The sequence below is a fragment of the Acipenser ruthenus genome, chromosome 4, assembly GCF_902713425.1.
Source record: "Acipenser ruthenus chromosome 4, fAciRut3.2 maternal haplotype, whole genome shotgun sequence".
Lineage (NCBI taxonomy): Eukaryota > Metazoa > Chordata > Actinopteri > Acipenseriformes > Acipenseridae > Acipenser > Acipenser ruthenus.
This window is the reverse complement of record NC_081192.1, coordinates 12,043,846-12,067,952: the sequence shown is the minus strand read 5'-3', so window position 1 is coordinate 12,067,952 and position 24,107 is coordinate 12,043,846. Positions and strand designations below refer to the sequence as shown.

The 24,107-nt window shown below is 35.3% G+C and overlaps 1 protein-coding gene across 3 annotated transcripts; it reads right to left on the bottom strand.

The window, feature by feature from the left end:
* Window positions 1–672: 672 nt before the first annotated feature.
* On the bottom strand, window positions 673–23,534 carry LOC117399513 (pyruvate dehydrogenase (acetyl-transferring) kinase isozyme 2, mitochondrial-like). Of its 3 annotated transcripts, XM_059022011.1 has the most exons (11): window positions 23,027–23,532; window positions 21,054–21,195; window positions 19,596–19,667; window positions 16,935–17,119; window positions 14,614–14,703; window positions 14,167–14,244; window positions 9,606–9,682; window positions 8,443–8,541; window positions 7,871–7,981; window positions 6,454–6,567; window positions 673–5,916 (listed from the first exon to the last, which is right to left on the bottom strand). In XM_059022011.1, exons 1-11 carry the CDS (start codon window positions 23,142–23,144, stop codon window positions 5,773–5,775), a joined length of 1,230 nt encoding a protein of 409 aa, XP_058877994.1. In that variant the 5' UTR covers window positions 23,145–23,532; the 3' UTR covers window positions 673–5,772. The 3 variants fall into 3 exon arrangements, with proteins under 3 accessions (XP_058877994.1, XP_058877995.1, XP_058877996.1); XM_059022012.1 differs by lacking the exons at window positions 673–5,916; window positions 6,454–6,567; window positions 7,871–7,981 and having other exon boundaries at window positions 8,443–8,483; window positions 23,027–23,533; XM_059022013.1 differs by lacking the exons at window positions 673–5,916; window positions 6,454–6,567; window positions 7,871–7,981; window positions 8,443–8,541; window positions 9,606–9,682 and adding an exon at window positions 11,491–13,932 and having other exon boundaries at window positions 23,027–23,534.
* Between the last annotated feature and the right edge of the window lie 573 nt (window positions 23,535–24,107).

Here is a 24,107-nt window from a genome sequence, read left to right as displayed (position 1 = left end):
GAGCTGTTGGCTTTATATGGTGGCTGTTGTGCAGACGTTGATAGCATAAACAGTCATATGGAGACCCCATTGATTACTACTGACTTTTGGTCACTTAAACGAATAAAGGTTTGAAAGTAAAATTTGTACAGAAAATTGTTGTTTTCACAATTCTGATTTTTTTTTCTGATTTGGTAACTTATTAGGTGTTTTTTTACAGCCATTTTAGTACCATATTACTCATTTTAACTAATAATTTAAGATAAGATAAGCCTAACCAGCTTTTAGAGGCAGCAAAGCCCATTCACCATTTCAGATGATGTTGTCATAGGATGCTGCACTGCCCAATAAGCCAACAGTATTCTTAACAGCAGCAGAGCCAGCTAAAAGCAGTTAAACAGATAAGAGGAGCAACTGCATACAGCAAGAATCACGGAATCACCTAGAAAGAGGTGCTCCAGTAATTCAATCAAGGTATAAGTGGCTGACCTGCTGAACTTTAGACAGGTGTCTGTACCAGCCATGTTATGGAAATGATCTTAGCTGCTTATAACAAGTGTATAATATAGTGAGATACAATTCCCAAGTTAATGTTTTTATGTTATGTTTTCTAATTGGTGCTGCAATCGTGCATTCTTTCCCCAGGGCAATTGAAATAATGATAAATTCATACGATCATATAAAAGCCACAAGTAAATGAAGAACAGTTTAATGTTTTTTAAAGTATAAGACTTCAGTAGGAATGTATTGTAAAGCATTACAGCATATGTACAATTGTATTTAAAATATAATCCTCACAGCATAACCACAATTGCTTTTACATGTATATTACAGCAACACCAAGATTTCTATACTCCAAGCACGCTTTTGCACACATCAAGGTGTGTAGTTTGGGCAGCCTTGAGAAATAGATGCCATGGCAACGGAGACAAACTGCTGCTTCCACCTTCATTTAAAAAAAAAATGACTTCTGGAAGGATTGGATCACTGTAATCCTGACTTGGGTGAATGTACCTCATCACAACCAGTGTAATGTCAGTTCCACTAATTATACAATTAAAAGAATATGCAAGTTAAAATCCTAACTTGAAGCGATAATGACAACAATAATGCTAACAGTAAATCATACAAATCATATTTATGTCTGTGGAAAAGTTTTGAATGGGTGGTACAATGTCATATCTTTGACATCATGATAAGGATCAGTTATGCTGTTAATCATGAATTGTAAGTTTCATATACTGTACAGATAACACTAAATGTCATACATACTGGAAGTATTGTAGTGTTATTTTTAAACTCTATAATACAGCAATATCTTTGTTTAAAAGCAACAACTTGAGAGACAAGATTTGTTTACCTAAATGGAAATTAATGGTGATATCACTTATTAAAATGCACACAATTGAAATAATCAAATAAAAATCATGCCTGAACTAATACCTTATCCACACTACCTAAATAAAGCACAACCAATACGCATTAAAACCACGATTGCTATTCCTCCTCTTCATGATTTGCATCATTTAGGTGGTATGAATGGGCCACATGGGCACATACCTGGCCAGGTCAAAGTGCTCTAATAAATGAGCAGTTATCAAACTGTGCTAATGTAAGATGCCAAGAAAGTATTAATTCCCACTGGTTCATGTATGAACAAGCAGGCTATGATTTAAATCACAAACACATTCAGAACAATTATGCTTTCTGAAGCATAGATCATTTTTCACAACCAAGAAGACTGCTGTATCTACTAAAAAACGCAAAATTCCAGCCAGAAAGTATTATTGTTACACACACTGTGCCAAAAACAACTTAGCCAGCAAGGAATATAATCAGTAACTACACTTATGATGTATCTTTTCAGAGGACTCTGAAATTAAATTCATGACATCTCAAAGCCAATTTAGAATGGTGTAGTATAACTGGATATAAACTGAATTCAGACACATTTTTTGGCTGTTTTGTCTATTGGTAGGTTTAGACAAGCAAGCTAAGCTGTTTCACATTTTTTACCACATGGCAGTCATTACTTGTGTGGGCCTCTGGAATTGGCCTTTTTATTTTCTTCCACTTAGCAGGAAAGTTTTGGTCTTTGATTACAGACATCAGTAAGAACTTTACCCCAGAACAAAAATATTTTAAAAACATAAAACAAAACTCCTTCTTAATATTAAGGGATCCAATAGGCACACATTCTTTCTTTTTTTGTATGGTAACATGGCGCAAAGTTTGTGTTCCATTCGGCCAATGACTATTTTGTGTTTAATATGTGAAATGAAAATGAGCTGATAAGACACAAAGACAGTGCCATTAACTGTTTGTGTGCTTGTGTCTAGACACTGGTGTAGGTTGTGAACTTGGCAACATGTTATGTATCGACAAAAAAGGCATCTAAAGCTATTCCTGCTATGTACATTACTGCTGAATTTGGAGTTGAAGTCATGAGTAATATAATGTTATTTAACAAATTAGTGGTTTCAGAAGGCTTGCAAAGCACTGATTGGGATATTCAAAAGTGCGTCACGACACGGTACAATTTTTCCGATTAATGTTGTTCACGTCCAAGAATTTGCTGCCATTTGGAACAAAGCCAAAACGGAACACTGTTCTTAAAAAAAAAACAAAAAAACAAGCAGCAAGAAAAGGTCAGCCAACTAAAATCATAGCAAGAGATCCAAAACATGTATCCATGCACAAATCCAGTCTGCCTGTGCTTACTGTATCATCTCCTAGAACCGGTTTTGAAAGTCAAGGCTTCACAATAACCTGCAACACATTCAGTCTTTGCTTTTCCAGCACATTGTAAACCCAAAGAGCCTGGCCTCACAGTGTAGAACCACTTCAGCAATTTGGAGACCACAGAAAAGTGTAGGTTACACTCCCAAATAAACTGCAGTGTGTGTGTGTATATATATATATATATATATATATATATATATATACATATATATATATATATATATATATATACACACACATATATACAGTATATATATATATATATATATAAATTATCATTATTATGGATTTATTTGGCAAACAGCTTTATCCAAGGCAATGTACAGGTGTTATAGTACAGGGTTACAATGCAAGATTAATATTTAAGTACAGTATAGTTTACAGTAAGTGCAATAATACTAATAGAATACAATATGAAATAGGATGCAACAAGTTCTGAATATGTTTGTCAAGAGTAACACTTTCCAATAATGTATCTGACCATCACTATATTCCTGTTAGTGTTTCCCTGCCTTTACCCACACATCACAATTCTTATCGGCATTGTAATTGCAATTTACTACAGGTTACTCTGGTTAAGAACATGCTTATTTTATTTTGGGAGAGATAGAGAGCGCAGAGACATCTGTATGAGTCGCTGAGACATTGGTGGGGCATTGGTTAATTTAAGATCAAAACGTTCTGCCAGATAGATATAGACAGACCTACACACAGTACACACAATAGCATTGTGAGGTATGGGAACATGTGAAATCATATACTGTAAACACTAGTTACACTTTTCAAAATCAAAATTAAGAAATAATAGCCACCATTTGTAATTGATGCAAGTACTGAGCCACCTGCAATACTTTGAAAATGTATTTTATTTTCTCATTGATAAGCACTATTCATCATTGATTTTACACTGGAATGACTGGCTCAGATGCGACCATTACAAAAACAAGTTCAGCAACATGATATCATCTAAATAGTGGTAGGACCAAATATTATTATAGGCGTATTAAAACTAGAACATTTCTACTTTGTTCCACTATTGCGGTTCATTCTTCGGCTAACATGGGTCCTCCTGGTGGAGGCCTACTTAATTACTGTAGACCAGAACAAACAGCTGAAGCAGGAGTTTAAACTAGATGACCTCACCATTTAATTTACTCAAGTCCAAAAATAAACCCTGGAAAAAATTTCAATGAATTGGCATCTAAGCCCATTGAACTGTATGGAAAGGCAAGGGCTGGGCGCAACCCGCAACCACATGGTTCAAAGACAAACTATGCACACTATAACAAGAGATATTATACAATGCTAGAAACATTTAGCAATTTGACTATGAATATATGCAGATAAACAGAACTTAATTTTGGCATTAGCATATGGTTATGGCAAGATATTGATCTAGCAAAATATACATTGACCAGTACCAGCACTTTAAATGTGTTTGATAATGCAACAACCATTTTATTGGCCTTGAAAATACAGCAAATACTACTACTTATAATAATACAACAACCTTTATTGAAATAATTGATACTTACATTTGCTTAGTCATTTAAAAGGCATTTAAAAGCTTTCTACAGTATTTGGCACACAAAATAATGCTTTTTGGTGAGGTACAAACAGCTTATTTCATCAAATGAACTTAGTTTGACAGTGCTTAATATATATTATACACTCTGAAAATAGAGCTTAATATTTAAGATTCACGATCATTGATTCGTTTTTAAGCGAGTATGTGTGTGCGATATGAACAGTAACATTTTAACAAACCAACAGCTTTATATACTATCTTGCTACTTTGATTGACAGTTAAATAAACACTGAAATTGTGTTAGAAAAATAAGTTACTTATGTCAGTTTTGTGGCAATTATGAAAAAAGTTAACCACACTCATTAGGGCAGCAGTGTGGAGTAGTGGTTAGGGCTCTGGACTCTTGACTGGAGGGTTGTGGGTTCAATCCCCAGTGGGGGACACTGCTGTTGTACCCTTGAGCAAGGTACTTTACCTTGATTGCGCCAGTAAAAACCCAACTGTATAAATGGGTAATTGTATGTAGAAATAATGTATAATGTGATATCTTGTAACAATTGTAAGTTGCCCTGGATAAGGGCGTCTGCTAAGAAATAAATAATAATAAATTATGGCATACATTATTATTATTATTTATTTCTTAGCAGGTCACCAGATTTTTTACTTTAACCTTTCTACCCAAATTCAAAGATGTAACCGGCTTTTTAAAAAATGGTGTTCCTCTGTTCCAGCAGTAAAGTCGTTTACCCGCTGAACCTGAGTTACGGACGCTACCAACCAAGGGAACCCTGGAGACAAGAGCCCAGTATGGTAAATCTCTTCCTGGAGTCTTTTTAGTAGTGACTGACTAGTAGGGGTTGTTGGAGCTCAATGAGCACGCGCACTGGGTAACGATAGAACTCAATTTGCCACTTTGCTATGGAAAGGCAAAACAAAATAAGCAACAACATTCTTTTGTATCTTATGCCCAGGAGAGTATCTAGAGTCTAAACCGTACCATTCATGCATTCACACAAAGATTAATATGCTGCTGACAGTATACTGTATTTTATATTTCTTCTAAATGATGAGTAATCACTGTTCAGTAAACAGAATGAACGGTTACATTCTAAAATGGCTGTGTGGTCCAGTGGTTAAGGAAAAGGGCTTGTAACCAGGAGGTCTCCGGTTCAAATCTCAGCTCAACCACTGACTCACTGTGTGACCCTGAGCAAGTCACTTAACCTCCTTGTGCTCCGTCTTTCGGGTGAGACGTAGTTGTAAGTGACTCTGCAGCTGATGCATAGTTCACACACCCTAGTCTCTGTAAGTCGCCTTGGATAAAGGCGTCTGCTAAATAAACAAATAATAATAATAATAAAAAACACTATGGTAATAATGTTCTTCTCTCCATGTGTTTTTCTGTTGACCTGCAGTTGAGCTTCTGGGTTTGTGTTTGGTGACCAGATAGGAGTATCAAGTGTGGCAAATGTCCAAAATAACTCTTTGCTCCACACCCAGCTTTGCGTAAAATTCTATGTCTCTCATACTTTGACATTGTATTTGCCCAGCTTCTTCGGCTCCTTGCTGGGCATGCACCAGTCATCTGCCTCTATACTTGTCTGGTAATGCCTCCAGGCTGATTTGTTGAAAACGGGCAGTCTTTCCACAGATTCTGTTGACAAAGCCTTAAAAAAACAAAACAGAAGCAAACTGTTGTTCTTGTAAACCTACATTTGTATTTATTTGCATTTGTACACTGATCTGATGTGGGGTGAAATGACTTTGCTATTAGATAAACATTTTAATTATCTTTTTTGTAACACTTTTAAAGCCTTTTATAATTTAGATATTGGGGTAAGGTCCACAAATTCTGTGTAAATTGTCCATATTAAGTATTTAAGCTAAACCAGCACCACATTTGTTCATACCAGACACTGCAGTGAAAACGAGTACAGAATATTATTTGAACAAATTATTTAATTGCATGGTGGAACCAAACAGCCAAACCACCAAGTCGCAGGATGAGCTTTGTTTTGTGTAACACACAACACACTGCTGATGCCGCAAAGCTTGGCATAGCAGGATCTGCAGAGTGGGAAAACTCATTTTGCAATCTAGGCTATGGATTTAACCTTAAAGGAATACAATTACTGCAATGTGAGAATGATGGTTAGGCTTCAGATCTATAGCAATGCAAATCTATTTCACAAAAGGAGTTTTACCTTTAAATATATAACAGCAGATGTACCATATCCTTCCATGGAATACAGCTGCAAATATCCCTGAAAGTATTTGGCATAAAGACGAGAGATGGGTAGACCGTAGCCAAAGCCAGCCTGAAAAAAAGTTTAGTTTTTTTTTTTTTTTTAAATGTTAAAAGTTAATTTTAAAGCTCCAAGAACAAACTTGACCAGTGTACAAAGAGCATTAACACCACAAATGTTAACATGACAAAGGAAGTGGATAACAGGAAATAACAGGGAGCTTAATTAGGCACATTACAGAGCAACTTGACAATAAAAGAATGTCACAAAGACGGCCGGAGTGGGTGGCGTCAGACCAGAAGCAGGGAGTAAACAGACAGAGACTTGGAGTTTTGGTGGAGCTGAGCGAATGGTTTCGCTCAGCATTTAATAAAACAGCACAGAAAATAAAAGGTTTGAAACACAAAAACACGGGACACAGCACTACACGCCTAAAATAAAAAGACAAACAAAACGGACTACACAGTAAACAGACAGACAAACGAAACACGGTGAGTGAGAGAGTTATTCACTTTTATATTTACGTTATTTCTTATTATTTAATTTCTCCTTCTCCACACTCGTTCTCCACTCACCGAACACCTAACCCACGAGTGACTAACCGTGCATCTATTTATACTGTTTGTGCTGGGATTCAATTACTAATTAATTATTCACTTGAATCCCAGCACGTGAATTCATTACGTGAAACCCCGTGTTCACATATTATATTTTAAATGCACGTGCGTGATGTGCAATCCCGTGCCTAAATACAAATATACACTTTTTAAATACACGTGAAACACAGACCCGTTTATATCCCGTGTACCAATGACTATACACCAACATTAACACACGCACGCAACACACAAATGCACACAGGGACGGGGCACATTGCCACAAAGAATTAAAGATATTTCATGATTAAACCCGATATTTATTAAAGCAGAAACACATAGCATCTCACATTCAAAATTAATCATTTTCTTCTTATACAACATATGTTCCTAAATATTTAAATGCTTACCTGAAAAACAGTAAATGCTAACTTGTAGAAAATTTTGTTTTTTATGTCCACCTTTTAAAGACATTCTATTTTCACCAGCAGTGAGTTATCAAACACAGTAAAAATAAAATGTAAAAACAACAACAACAACAACAGGCACGTGAAATGTGAAAATGTACTGGACAGAGCGATCTTTAGAAGAAATATTTTCGAACTTCGATGCAGCTGGTGTAAAAAAAGTGTATTTACACTGTTCTTTCAGAAATGGGAATTTTCACAAGAGTTATATATTGGGTAAACTGTGAAAAAAATACAGCCTGAAATTATATGGTTCAGTATGTATGAAGTGGGACGGTTATGCTGAAGCTGGTCTTGAACATATATTCTTACCAATGGAGCATTAAGCGAGTTGTCCATGACAGGCCTTGGAGCTGTAGAATACATGTAACTGAAAAGCCGGTCAATCTTTCTCAAAGGAACGCCTCCACCTCTATCTAACATCTAGAACAAAAGGCACACAGGTTGTCAATAAGCTGTCAACAATGACTGACAGTAAAACATTTTAAAAACAATACACTTTTTATATAAAAGGGCTACATGACTTCATTTTCTAACCGCTTATCTTGAACCATTAGAGCAGAAAAATGAGCAACCAAAACTAGGGGCTCCTCATTTAATGTACTGTACAATGAATGTAATGTTTAAACTAAACTGTGAGAGGTCAGTCACTAAACTGATTCAGAAAGACATGCTTTAGAAGTACCTATTTTAGTAATTTTTTTATTGCTTACTAAACAGGGAGCAATGCATCAGAATAAATTACATAACTGCTGAATGTTAGTTTTACTTAATAATAGTTTGTCCAAGTTTAAACTGTGCAGTTCAGTTTACTGCAGCTATAGTAAACATTTACAAATATGTGTGTGTAAGCATTTGAGCCTTAAGACAAACATTTCCTTTACCTTTATTGTCAGGTCTTCATCTCCCAATGAAACCATCACTTCTATAGGAGGGAGGGAAGGGCAGGACTCATGAGTCTCAACAGTGGCTCTCATTGCATTCTGTAAATGATTCATAATGCCTTATTACATAAACAACTTCATAAGAAGAAAGACAAAAAAATAAATAAAACGCACTTTAAAGTTTGTATAAAGTGGCACTTTCTCTACCCAGTTATACCCAAAGAGTAGTTGGAGCTCATTTAATGCAGAGTGAAGCAAAGCTCAGTATTATTATTATTTATTATTATTTATTTCTTAGCAGATGCCCTTATCCAGGGTGACTTACAATTGTTACAAGATATCACATTATTTTGACATACAATTACTCATTTATGCAGTTGGGTTTTTACTGGAGCAATCTAGGTAAAGTACTTTGCTCAAGGGTACAGCAGCAGTGTACCCACCTGGGATTGAACCCACGACCCTCTGGTCAAGAGTTCAGAGCCCTAACCACTACTCCACAGTGCTGCCCACTGAAGTACTATGTCTGCTCAGTGGAGAAACAGAGCTCTCATTGACTCCAGTGCTGTAAATCTAACAGATTTTACAATAAATAATAAATAGAAAAGTACACTCAACTTGCACTTTACATATACAGAGACTACACAGGGGTTGGACAGGGTAAACAGGGATATGAGGCACACACATGGAAATGGAGTTCCTTGTGTCCAACTCCATATGCATTGCTCTTAATTAATAGAGGAATACATATCCTTTATAAAAATAGAAAAGATGCACAGTTGAACATAATATGAGACACTTCCTTTGCTAGCTGGGCTAGTGTTGGAAAACGCGAGTCATTTTGGAGTGATATTCCTGATCTGTTTCGCATGGCACACAGAGATGGACCCCGATGGGCGTGGCTCAGTTGATCTTATGTCTTTATACAGAAATCCCACAGACACAGACAAAGATTTTTAGAAACTGTTGCGCAAATTCTGGCAAGTTAAAACATGCGACATGTATTTCTCATTTTTATCAATTTTGTTATCTCTGGCAGACACAGACATGTTTGTCTGAATATTCGGATATCTGTCCCAGTACTACTGGTCATCAAACAAAATAATGTGGATTGACTTTGAAACCTTCAACACTTTAAAACACATGACAACAGAGTACTGTACCTTGAAGAGTTCAAACAACATATGGTACAGATGGGACGGGACATACACAATGTGGAGAGGTTGACCCACCGCCTTTGCTAAAAAGAATGAAAATGGTTAAATTAATTTCCAGTAGTCTTTTCCTTTTAAAAAAAAAATTTTTTTATTTTTATTTATCACATTATTCACAAGCAATTATAATCGCAAACTGGCATCATGCTTACTCAGTTAGACTCATTATTCTAAAAGCAAACAAAACCCTATTGCTTAAGTCTGGCTAATTGTTAATACACTGGCAGTAAAAAGGGCTGACTATGATAAAAAAAAAAAAGTCTCTTCTTTGGAAAACAGAACACCTCATGCAGAAAATCTAATCTGTCCTTGGAAAAACCTGGAATTGATTCAACAATGGAAGACTAACGACAGAGTAAAGCTGTCATTTTAAAAGACACCAATGCTTTTATTTCATACTACAAATCTCATTTGCCAAAGGTAGCCTTTTCAATTGATGCTTCTGAATTATATTTTCATTCCCCAGCAGACAAAATACAGTAAAAATGAGTTTTTCTATAACTGTGTGCCGTACTGCTGCAACAAAACAGTGCGTCTTACAATTACCCACCTACAACCCCCAAAACAGTGCGTCTTACAATTACCCACGTACAACCCCCAAAACAGTGCGTCTTACAATTACCCACATACAACCCCCAAAATGGTGCGTCTTACAATTACCCACGTACAACCCCCAAAACAGTGCATCTTACAATTACCCACGTACAACCCCCAAAACAGTGCGTCTTACAATTACCCACGTACAACCCCCAAAAGAATATCAGGGCTTAATCTGGGAGCGTCAGCTTTGGAATTTGGACATGGCATTCAGACTTTCAGGTGTAAAATTAGCTTATGTACTGTAAGCGGCTGCCTGCCAGAACTCCTTATCCTTATGTCTTGGCTACCTCGAAAGTTAAGTCACTAAATAAAACTGAAAACATTTTACTTTGTTTTTGTTTTACAAATCTAGCAATAAACAACCAATATATTAGTCTCTCTATATATATATATATATTATATATAGTGCTCACCCATTATAACTTGCCTCGTTATAGTGCGGAATCGGTTGTAACACGGTAGGGTCATGGCTCCCATATATATTATTTATATATACACACACACACATTTCGTGAAACAAAGAATTTTATGAAAAATCTTTTGCAGCAAAAGTTTTGCTTTTGTGCATGAGGAAAAAAGTTACAAGAAATAGATGTCTACAATTATTTATTTCAGCAATTATTTTGCAAAACTCCAAAAATGCTAATTCAAAAGTATTCATACCCTTTGATGCCATGATAGTATTATCTACAAGGTGCTAGAAATCTCAACTGTCTCGTTGTTTATGACATCACAGCAACCCTACATGGAATTATTTTCCTGTAACTCGCTGAAGCCCACTATTATTCTTATTATTCTTATTAAAATGTCAGTGAATCACATCAGTTTATGAGTAAAGGAAAGTGCTAATTGTAAATGTATTAAGGTGAGTAATAAACTGACTCCTTTGTGATTTAGCAGTTGGGTCAAACAATTTAACAACATATGCTGAATTGTAAATAAATATAAAATTATAAAGAGAATCCAGAAATAGGAAAACAGGGTTATTATTCTGGGTTGTTATTTGGATTTTAATAATAATAATAATAATAATAATAATAATAATAGCATCTGTAATAAAACAAACTTAAATGAGATGGATGCAGTCATTTTATCAATTAAATATGCAATTAAAACCAAGATTTACCGAGATAAAAAAAACTGGAATCGCTTCACAGCCTGTGAAGGGTACACCCCACCCCTGTGTTTATTTTGTATTTGTGGTGTATTATTATTATTATTATTATTATTATTATTATTATTAAGATGTAAGGTTTTGTGGTTGTTTTAAACCAAGTTTTGTTATTATTGTTTGCCAGCATGGATAGAGTTAAAATTCCCCATGCAGCTAAAACTCGTGAGGCAGCTAATCATTTATTGACAAATTGGCCATCGACCACGCGTATCAGAAATCCCTGCAGAATGTGGTCAAGGGATAAACTAGTTAATTATTAGCCAGTTAATCCCTCGACCACATTATAAAAACCAGCAGCTTTTGGAACAAAGCAAAAGTAAGAACTGAAAATAAAGAAACCAATTGTTACTTGTTTGATTACTGTCTGTTTTGTTTTGGCCATTGTGCCGTTCTCATTTGTAAAAGTCTTTTGTTTTATTTAATTATCTGACATCACCACCAAGCCATCCTGCCACACAGCCCTAATATACATAAATATAATATAAATATATAAACTGATGCGTCCTGATAGTACTGGTAAATCTGCTCTGATAACACGCAGTCTGTTGTGCAACATCAAACTACAATAATAAAACATGTTAAAAAATATGACCTGTTTCCTTTTTAGTTACAAAATAACCTGTAGCTATGTTGAGTCATTTAGAACTAAATAAGTCCATATCTGTCCCTCTAGGGTGGATGCCACAGCCTGTATGATGTTCTGTATCAATTGGTTGTTTGCAGGTTATCTGACTACTAGCATATGGATGCAATTTTCAAACTTTCTTAGACAGGATCTGGACAGTATTTCAAACAATTTATCCTTAGAAACAAATGTGGCAGGCCAGAATCCGTGGTTTCTCAATCACAGTTTTAATTAGCTAGGGCAATAAGCCATACTTTTGTTTGCTTTGGCTACACAGCTGTCACATTTTAATGTTACCAACATATTATTTCAAAACATGTCACTACTTGCATGTATAATTATCATACTGAAGAGTATATTTTTATAAACGTCATCGGATTTAGAGAATGGCTTTACCTGCTTTGCACAGCACCACTCTATTGGCAAACTGAGTATCAGATCAATTGGTTTGTAAACATAAAATGCAAAAAAGATTTGTCAAGGTACATTTTTACTGGAACTTTGAGAAGATTTTAGAACAGCTGTGTCAACTAGGCAATGACAGAATACAGCTGTGAACCGAATATGAAACTAATATCTCAGATTCATGTAGAAAACAAACAAACAGTCACAGCCATCTTAGCTCACAGGTCAAAGGAAAGACAACATTTTTTAAGATTTATGTTGTCATAAAAAATGGTAGTAAAACAAAATAAGTGTTAGCCAATTCTGAATACTGTGTCAGGCTGTAATCAATGTTTTTTCTTTTTTTTCTGTTAAATCATCAAAGAACTGTTGTGGAAGGACAGCCATTTCTATGACTTAAGGTATGTATAAGCTGTAGCCAAAATAAATGTTTAGGTCGATTTGACAAGGCTTTCCAAAATATACTGATTATAACATATGCTACCACATGTATGAATTTTAATCAGGAAAAACGCACGCATAATAAAACAACACATGAAACTTTTAAGTAAGAAAATCATTTAAATACAATTTAAAAAATAAAATAAATAAATAGCAATACAGAATATCCTGTTCTCCCCTGGTGATGACTTTTGCCTGGTAGCTACTTATAATAACTTCTGACAGCCAACATCATGAATCAACATGAATGTTTAACTTCTGACTGCGTGCACAGCAGCTTATAATCACAACACTGGATATCTGCTCTTATGAAGTAACTGTACACAAAAGAGGACATGTGTTTTGTTTCATCAGTTTTGAAGGAGGAAAATTGTTAACTGGAGTCACTATGGGGGAGTTTCCATGTGTGGTTGTTTACACGTGAAGTGGCGATGCGCGTGCACGCTTGGGAGAACAGCTTGAGAGGATCAGGCTTGTGAACGAAAATAACGGCCACAGAGAGGGATAGGGTAAATCTCATTTACTCGTGAGCATGATGTAAAACACAACAAATCCACGCACATTTTCACATGGAAACCCACATTTCACATGAAAACGCCCACTGCTCCAAATCCAAACAGCCTTGGGAGCATACGTGGGAAGGTGTCTGGCACAGATCTCTATCTAATCCTAAATCTGGTTTTCAGCCATGGTGATCTGCAATAGCTGGGTTGGACAATTTCATTATTATACCTCAGGTTAATTATTTTCTTTTTTCTTTTATTAAGTTGTGTGATAAATTAGTTGAAATATTATTCATGACTAATGACATGCCACCCCACCAATGAAAAACAATTTGGACAAGACCAGTAAAACACATTATTAAACAACCAGCACGAGGCATTTACAAATCACAGCTTTATTACATGAGCTTAACACTGTGCTTTAAAGTTTCACTCAAACAAGATGTCACCTGACAACCATGGATTTCCAGGTGAGATTCCTTCCTGTACCTGTTCTCTGTGCATGGAAACCACATTTTCCCAAGCTGTCTGCGAAAACAGTATGAGAACGCTACACATGGTTAATTTGCATATCAACCTCCTCCTTCCCTCTTCATTTGCATGATGTCAGGTGAAAAGAGGGTCTTCGAGTGAAATAAACCGAGCCAATGGAAACCCGAAATGTATCGGGTCATTTTTCATTTGGCTGGAGCACAATGTCTCGAATAAAATTAGAACACACATGGAAACTCCTCATATGTTACTTTCACTAATTTAACTTACCATGCACCTGTCTGATTATCACCTCAGGGGATGCCAAGTAATACTGATCACACAGCATCTTTGAGCTTTCACATGCATCTGTTAAAAATACAAACAAACACATTCAAAGTCAATGATTTATAGCGCTAGGGGTCACTGATGTTTTACTCGTATTTGAGTATCTGTTTAAAGCTGGTTTGCCAAGTAAAACTTTTAAGACACTACACAGATGTTCTGGGACAAAACATGAAAGCTTGTGAAAAGTGTCAATTAGGCAAGTAAATGGAGGTTGTTTTTTGACAAAGCATTTTTTTTATTAACTAGTTAGTAATTTCTGCTTGTATTATTTATTTGATATACTGTATATTGCTATTATAGGTATGAATCAAGTATGAAAGAAGACAGCAATACAAACTCGCTGTACCTGAAGTGATGCCAATATTTATCTTCCTATAGTCACATCATTACCTTTAACAACTTCCACTACATCACAGTTAGGGTCAATGCTTCCTATATGCTTAGGATGGGCAGGATTTGTGCTTCCTTCAAAGATAAGAGCTGGAAAGAAAAATAGAGAAATTAAGGCTGCCAAGCGATTACAAAAATGAATTGTGATTAATCTTGCGATTAAAAAAATGAATCTCAGTTCATCTTGGTTTTAATCGCATATTTAATTAATACAATTACTGCATCCATCTCATTTAAGTTTGTTTTATTACTGATGCTATTATTATTATTATCATCATCATCATCATCATCATCATCATCATCATCATCATCATCCATAAAATCATCCCATTATAAAAACCCTGGGTCAATTCCAGCGTACCAATGATTTAATCTGTATCAAGTGGACTAAAATCCTCCAGATCTGTACTAACTTAATCCTAATTGCAGCGTACCAAAAAGGTGATCCCGGTAATTGATTTAACTGATCGGAACAAGTGGAAGAAGTTACAACGATAAACAGTACTAACCTATTGCTACGGCCAAAGGTTTTGCATCACCCTATAGAATTAACACATTTTGCTTCATAAAGTCGAATGAAACCTGCTGAATAATGTTACGGTAATATATTAAATGACATACCGCTTGAAAAATGTGACATTTCGAAATCTAACATGAAATACTGTACTACTATTACGGATTCCATATAATTTTGTGGTTTCTTTGATTACATGATGTTAAATAAAATATCTAAATGATGTTAATATAGCTTTTTTTATTAATGTCCCACAAATATATAAAGGGATCCCTGTACAAAAAGAAAATCACATTTTTATTACATCAAACATATTTAAGTAAAATATGTATTTTTGTGCACATTTCAAACTGGCACATCATTTGCATTTTAGCTGCCGACACTGCTGCTGTATAGGCACAGAAAAGTTTAATTGCATGATAATGGACCATTAGTTGTTAACAGTTAAAGCTATTAACTGAAATTGTATTGCATTAAAAACACAAAACAGTATCAAAGGTACATGATTAAAAAGTTTATTTTAAATGTAGGACCTATATTGTGCAAGACTTTATTCTCACCGATCTGACTGCCCGAACGTGACGGACATAAGAAGTGTATGGAATAAAGTTTTCAGACGTACTACTCAATTCAGGGGAAAAATTTCACTGTCGCTGCAAAACATTTAAAGCAGTAAATGCAGTCTTATCCTTCACAGTATTAAAGTAATCCACTTGAACAGGATCATTACAAATCTAATTTGTTACGCTGCAATCAGGATCTTGTTTAGTTCGATTTAGCAGATGATCTGCATGTGAGGATTAGCTTTTGGTACACTGCAGTTGGGATTAGAAGGTGTACGAACTTCAGTCCAATCAAGTGGACTAAACCTGCTTAATCCACTAGTTAGACACATCAAGTGGACTAAATTTGGTACCTGCGATTGACCCTGTTTTCCTATTTCTGGATTCTCTTTATAGTTTTATATTGATTTACAATCCAGCATTGCTGTTAAATAGTTTGAACCAACTGCTAAATCACAATGCGAGTTTAATGTCAGTTTATTACTCACCTTACTGCATTTACAATGATCTGTTTCCTTTACAGTTTCCTTTACTCATAAACTGATGTTTTTCGTTGCCGTTTAAATAATAATAATAATAATAATAATAATAATAATAATAATAATAATAATAATAATAATAATCATTTAAATTCTCTTTTATTAATAACTTCAAATTGCATAAATAAAACGTAACATTCACTGAGTAACGGTTATATTCTCCATAATTGTAAATAACATTGTTTAAAAATAAATGTGGTTATTGAAATAAAACAAAGCTACAATGTTAACAGGTCTGCAGTCGGTAGCTATCCAACAGCACTGGTTATACTTCTAGTATCGTACTTAGCTTAATTCATGGGTTTGCAGGGATCCTAAAAGAGTACTCTGTCGAAACTGACGGGGTTCATTTGTAGTTGTTGTGCTGTTGTCTGTAGCAGAAAAACTACTAGAGTGTATTTTGAGAAGTGAAAGCATGTTCAGCATGCAGATGGTACAGAAGACTAGACGCACTTCTGTGATACTGGAACTGTAAATGCAACTAAGCCTCTTTCTATCCAATGAACCGTCAGAAAGTTTTAAAAAAATAAACAGCCCATTCACGTCCTTCAATTTGAGTGCTTTGCTACATAATGCGGTTCCGTAACTCATTTTCTACTAAGACAATGAAGACACGCATTCAATCCTGGCATGCGCTAAAATGGTGTGTTAAAAAAAAATGTATAAATAGTCTCTGAACATTTCAAAATGTCCTATTGTACTTACTATGCTGGTTTATGAGCATGCGGATAGAAATGCGGCTCATGTAGAAACGGTCAAGGAAGTACTGGACATTCTGATTTGTGACTGGGTCCACGCCAAAGGACTCTTTATACTCGATAACCCCCTGAGCCATGGTAGGGATCACACTGTTGTGCCTGTTTCTGATGTTCACCAGAGTCTCTGTAAAACTAAACAAACATCAATGTGTTCAAACTCAGAAGGGTGTATTTAAAAAGCTGCAAGTCTGTTTTAATGGATTAAATATGTCCATTTCATATTTTTCAAGATGACTATTAAAGAAAACCAATAAATAAAAAAAAAAAAAAACACTTATCTTGTGTACAGATATCATCCCAATGCATAATTATGGCACACTTCTGCAGTAGTAGTTTCTGAGAACAAGATTTATTTTTGTGATTTAAGATACCGCATGTTAAAACAATAGGTTGTGTGTAGGGCATCATTTTGTAGATTGAGTATCTCAAGCTACACTCAAGCTACAGTATCACCCAACATATTAACTTATATTAAAGGCTCTGTCCACACTATGCCTTTAAACCGTATTAGTTGCCTTTAAACCGGCTTAAAAGTGCTAAATATGGTTAGTGTCTACACTACCCAGACTCAAGACGACCTCAGGGAGCAGAGTTCAGTTCTAAATTCGATCGCATCAGGTAGTACAGTTTGTCAGAAGTGTGGACGCTGTAATACCGAGATACATTTTTTGTGTATCCTCCAATATCCCAAAATGCTTTGTGATACGTTTTACACGTGGACATTACAAATACAGGACTCAGAACAGGTGCTTAAAGGAGCTGAGAACGACTATCAAAACTGCTGCACCATGTACAATTTCTGAGGCTTGTTGTAAAATGGTGGATCATGGAGTGACGTGATCAGATGACAAAATCAAGGCACATTGATATCTGGAGAGATGAAACTGGTCAAGGAGAACTTCAGAGTTCAAAACGAAATGCACACGATGATAAAATGTACCTCGTGTTTAACACATTTGATACTAAAAGACTTAACAATATTTACTGAAAACTTGAATTTTCTGAACTATTTTCTTTAATGATTTCTGCGGTTTACATGGATTGAGCAACATCATTGACAATTTGACCAGAGGAAGATGGACACGGCAAAGGAATCTACCACCAGTTTTATTCCTGACTGGAAGATGATAACCCAGGGCATCACATCAGGTAAGCATGCGCACAGAACATACAATTGCTATTTGACTTTACTTAAAGATTCAATGTGATTGTAATTGTTCCCAGATTCTAAATAGAAGTGAGATCATTTTGTTGTTTTTAATTACTTATCTTTTTTATAATACGTATTGAAAAATAAGTAAAACAACTGTGATTGCAAAAAATATATACACCAGCATTAAAAAAGCACACTACAAACAATGTGATGACACAAAGGTGGCAACATTTTCTTATATTTTCCTCCAAATAAAAGCATAGAAAGCCTTGCTGAAAAGTCTACCCCTGTCTCTTAATGTAATTGTAAGGTAATGTTAAATATAAGGAAAAAGAAAACATCTCCGTGTCTATGAGTATTGAAATGAAACCTGGGATCATAAGCAATGTAATAAATGTGATTGTGTGTTTCAGATGAAAGTACACGTTGTTATATATTTATGTTAGAATTGTGCAGAACTAAGCAGACTAGAGATGGGGACGAAATATCACTTTGTACTATTCAAATATAAGTAAAACCGACAACAAGACGAGAGGAACATGAAACAGTATAAACAATCTAAAAATATAAAGCTTATCTTTCAGAATGACTTGTACTTTCTTGGAATTGGTTCGAAATAAAAGCAAAAAATACAGTGATAAAAAGGGGATGGGGTAAAAGCCTGTGTTTCAACGAATTCAGTGCCCCCTAGGATTCATGTGTCCCCGATGGATGTGCGCATGCACTTGCAACAAACCTTGCTATCTGCCAACGGGAGTGTGTGATTCCTCGCTGTTATTGCAATCCACTGGACTAGAGCAGCGCCTGCTGCAACATGAATGTGCGCTCTGATGCAAACGGCAGCGAGTTTATTGCTTCTGGACGGAAGATGTTTGTGTAAGCGTGTGATTTCGGCAATTCTACATCCAAAATAGATTGTTTAAATACAGTAACAACAACAACTATATATTGTGTTTCTTGAAATGTGTATAAATTAGCTAGTTAAACTTACTCTTATTAGGACGATAGTATTGTATGTACTCTTACTATATTGTGATTATCGAACTGTACATGTATATATTTTAGTTAAAGTTGCTTTTATCAGGACTTAAGTTATTGAATATTTTTATCTGCTCTTACTGTATTGTTAAATATGTATATTTTGTGACAACTGGGTAAGGGCATCTGCTAAGAAAATTAATAATAAAAAATAAATTGTGCTGCTAGGAACTACATCCAGACTATTTCAATAGTGTTTCTATGCATTAAGCCCGACTAAACATGAAACAGTACTTTAGTGTGGACACTTTGAGCTGGATTAATTAAAACGTTATTGAGTACAGTTCTCGAGATCGGTTATGTAGTGTGGACAGGGCCAAAGAGTAAGCCAGGTGATAAGTTTTTTGTTAAGCTGTTTTTTCAAGAGAGATGGAGTGTACACCAAAGAACTATACACAGCAGGGATGACCAACTTACTTAGATAAAACTTTTCCATCATCAGGATTCTTCTCCTGGAACTCCACTATTTCCATAAGACTCTGGGCATACCTGTTTAAAAAAAAAAAAAAAGAAATCAATGGTACAGTAGGCTATCCTTTTGAGAAAATAAAAATGTAGGTATTTCATGCATGAGCTCTTCAGCGATAAACAACCAAAACGGTTCCACCTTGTCACTGAGCAAATACATGCATGTGCCACTTGCTAAACCTGAATTTCCTGTACACCGAAAAACACTCCTATTGTATTGTTTTTGACTACTGTATGAGCATATACTGTATGTGGCTATGGATGTTCTTAAATTGAAGCTACATTGTGTATGCACCAATATATTTAAAAAGCTCTCCAATGATAATCCCATGAGAGGCATTATCTTGTTTTCACATAGATCATTAAATACACAGCAGTTCTAGAAATGAAAACTATAGTTTTGGTGCAAAATATTTATTTTAACGATGTACTCTACAGTACTACACAAACATATAGTCTAAAATGTAATATGAATGAAAAGGGATTAACTATTGTACTGTACTTTTAAAAATGAATGACAAAAATAAAACCTTTGCTGCAATTGTTTACATTTTCAAAATAAAAATAAATTTTAGGTTTACAAGCATTTGTCTAGAAGACAACAGAAATGAACATTTATTGGTGAAATTAAATAGAAAAATAAAAAGGCTTTGAACACAGAATGGAAATAGGTTCAGACAAGTACAGACTCAGAAATACAGTAATATTTAACAATATGTTAGTCACATACTGTACATATCTCCAGCTATGTTCTTTATAAGAGCAACAAATTATGGGTCATATCATATTGTACACAGCATAATAAATAGCTTAAAGGTCCATCCATAGAGTCATCAAAATAACACAAGATGTCATTCACGAGCTTAGCAAATCAGATGTCAGTACTGTGAAAAAGTATCTCTCTGTTCCTTTGCTTGTTTGTGAAATACACCCTCAATCTATTAAGAATGAAGCACTGAGAAAGAAAATGGCCCATGTAAACATTGACCTCAGTATGGGAGCCGTATTAGGTCACAGTTCAAAGCAACAGGTATGGTTACATTTTGATGGAGAAAGTGTGTGTCTCAAGTGTTTTCTGAGATACAAGTTATTGAAAAAACATACCAGCTCCCCTTACAGGTATGCTTTAAAACAGCTTTTGTTCCTACTGAGTATTGACTACTCCTGTAATGTCTAGCAACCAAGCACAGTAACAGGGACCAAATGTTAAAAAGATCTGCCTAGCTGCTGTGCTACACTGTATAAGATGTACTTTAATATCATGCTTATTATCATAAGTGTTGAAACATACTGCACAGGGAACAAGCTTTAAAAAGTGACTGCTAGGTTAAGACAAACATAGTGACATGGTGCAATGTCTGTTGACAATGTTACACAAGTCAGAGAAGAAGGTCATTCTCAGTTTACCAGCTCTGCAGCAGCTGTAGTGAAGGGGTGCACAGCATCTTGTCAGGAAGAAAATCAACCTCTTTCATGATGTTGGCCAACCTGACAGGAAGTTCTTGCCTTAAAAACACAAAAGAAGTCTTCTCGCAAGCATTGGCCGAACCTATTTAAAAGAAAAAATAACTCAATTACCATGAGGTAATATAAAATGTAAAACAACAACTGTGACTCGACAGATATTCAACTCTACAGTATAAACTACGCCAACCTACAGATTGTTCAAAATCACTAAAACAAAACTATCAACAGTATATCAAATTGATGTATTGTTAATAATGTTTTTTCTTACATTTTACAAATAACATAAAGACACTGCCTGCAATATTTTTGTTTCCGTACCAGAATATTGCATCTTTCATAGCAACATGAACACAAAGTTATGTATTATTCAGGTAGAAACGGGACTATAGAATACCTTTTTCCATACTGGTAAGTATTTCAATTTAAAGCTGTGGATTCAATGTTGTGCCCCACTGTAGCTCAGTAACCTTTTACATAAAAACCCCATGATTCAAATATATACTGCTTCCAATAGGAACTATAACACTGTGCCGACACAAATAAATAAATGGAACTGCATACTAACATTTTCTTTTTTGGTTTTGTTAATTTAAGACTGCCTTTTTGGCCTCACAAGCGATAACAGTCCTGTACAGTGCTCTGTTGAACCCATTACGTCTTTCATTGGCAACTTATACAGCAAGATGCATATGCACAAAGTGTGCCTCCCCCAACCCATCTAACATAACGATTAACTACAAATCATACACGTATTTTAATCTGTTGAGTTCACCTATCAAAATACAGCACTGTATTGAACTACACTAACTAAAAGACGTCCAGCTAGCTTTTAATGTCCAGTGGCAAACACCCTGGTCTAAATTTAAGCAAAACATTTGGAGAATGACAAGCACTCCCCACCACAGCTATAAATACAAGAACCCCTTCCTGATAAACTTGTGCTAAATAATCTCCAAAGCCAATTCTGTCACAACTGAGTAAGTGCTTCTCTAGATACACTGTATGTAAAATTATAAGTGCAGCATACAGACAGAGAGACAGTCTCTTTATACTCTATGCCCCCATGACCTGACACTCTCAAGTTTCATCTCAAATGGGATAACCAGTTCTCAATGCAAAACATGGATGGCCTTCATATACCCAGTTGGGAATAATACTAGTGTTACGGTACAGAACCTGCTGCGCTGTATAAATTATGTGGTATCAATTTTGCCACCAAGACACCATAAAAGCCTGAAAAGGCAATTGTGAGCAGCTGGCTGGAAAGGGGCCTGCACATCACTCAAACTGGTTACATTTTGAAAAACACTGCTTCCAATCAGGGCAAGTGATGCTTTAGAGAAATGGGACACATCAGAGCACGCAGGTTATCATCTTGATCTCGTTTAACTGATCAGAACAGTAGCTTAGGTACTGAAGACACAGACACCATATTCAAAAGGGATTGCTAGTGTGTTAGCAAGACCTCATCTATTTCATATCAACGGCAGTTGTCTAATAAAAAAATGACACAGTAAATTGGATCAACAAATAAAAGAAGCTCATCAAATAAGGTACAAATGCCGTTAATAGCATAAAATACAGTTGATTAAATTAATTAAATTATTGTTATTAAACATGCAATATACACACACACACACACTGATCAAAATGCACATTTATATTTTAAAGGAATACATGTTAATAAAAACAATTTGATAAACAACTTGGGTTAAGGATTAATCTAATTATAAAATACCTTCATATAATTTAAATGCACGAATTTAAGTGTTGTTGCATATAACTAACTGAACCGGCATGGATACTGTACTAAACTCTTCGGCATTAAGGAAATAAGTTTATAAACTTACTACTACAAAGCAGTCGTGAGCAAAACACCATTCCAAAAAAATGTAAGCAAAAAAATATCTTACCAAAATCAAGGAACTGCTTCATTGACAGAGGAGAAGGTGAATACTTGGAGAATCTCTCGATCTGTTTGGGTATGTTTGCCAAAGCAGTATTTCTCATTAAATACCGTGCAATTTTCATATTTAACTCTGTACTTAAGATTTAATACAAGCCAAATGACCAACGACCTCCACTCTGTAAAACACCTTTTTAAGTCCTTCACAGTTCAACTACTCAAACCTAATATAAATACCACCCACCATGCTTGGGGGGGAGGATAACATAAAAAAGTAGTTTGATCTCAAGTGTTTTGATACTTCCATGCGCTTAGCTATAATCTATTCTACGTTACAATCCCCTGAATATTCACGAACTAAAGTTCAGGAAAATAACGTTGTTGTTATTGTCGGATATTAAATGAATGACATTTACACAAGCCAATTAGAGTAAGACCTTAGACGGCTTGGGAGGCTGGGTATTTTGAAAAGTAACAGCAGGCCTCGGGGCTGTGGAATCACCTGTCAAAAGACCGGAAGCAATTGGGATAATTTAACGAAAACGTTAAGTAACCGCTTACAAAAAATATACTTTTTGAATGGTGTTCTCTTTAACACATAATTAAAATAAGAAAACTTAGTGTGTGTGTGAGAGAGAGAAAACACTTTGTTGGTTTTCTAGATGCATTTGTATTTTGCTTGTTTGCAGACTATATATATATATATATATATATAACAAAAATATCTCATCACCGAGCATGATTTAGACCAATTTTCATATACTTTTTTTTCCCGCCTGTATAGGCTTACTACGATATAGAAAAGTAGTAAATCTATGCTATACCAGACGTCCCGGGAACACTGCGGTTGTATTATTATGATTACTGTTATAAAGAATACTTCTAAAATGTATGTCGTAATAACAATGGACACATATTTACTACAGTACTTACTGCTGTAAATTGTATGTAGCATAATTAATCCCTCATAAAACATCTATGTCCCCCGTACAAGTACTTTAAACCTGCCCTAATCTCACGGCAATGTATGGCCGTGTATTAAATGATACCACCGCAACATGATACAAACCTGTATTTATTTATTTAAT

Bases quoted from the DNA above. Each gene is read 5' to 3' on its own strand.
- LOC117399513 (XM_059022011.1), bottom strand. From the start codon at position 23,144: ATGAAAATTGCACGGTATTTAATGAGAAATACTGCTTTGGCAAACATA. The intron at 6,568-7,870 runs GTAAGAATATAT...ACTTTTTTTCAG, and splicing joins ACTCGCTTAATGCTCCATTG to GCTGGCTTTGGCTACGGTCT. The intron at 5,917-6,453 runs GTAAAACTCCTT...TGTTTTTTTAAG, and splicing joins CTGCTGTTATATATTTAAAG to GCTTTGTCAACAGAATCTGT.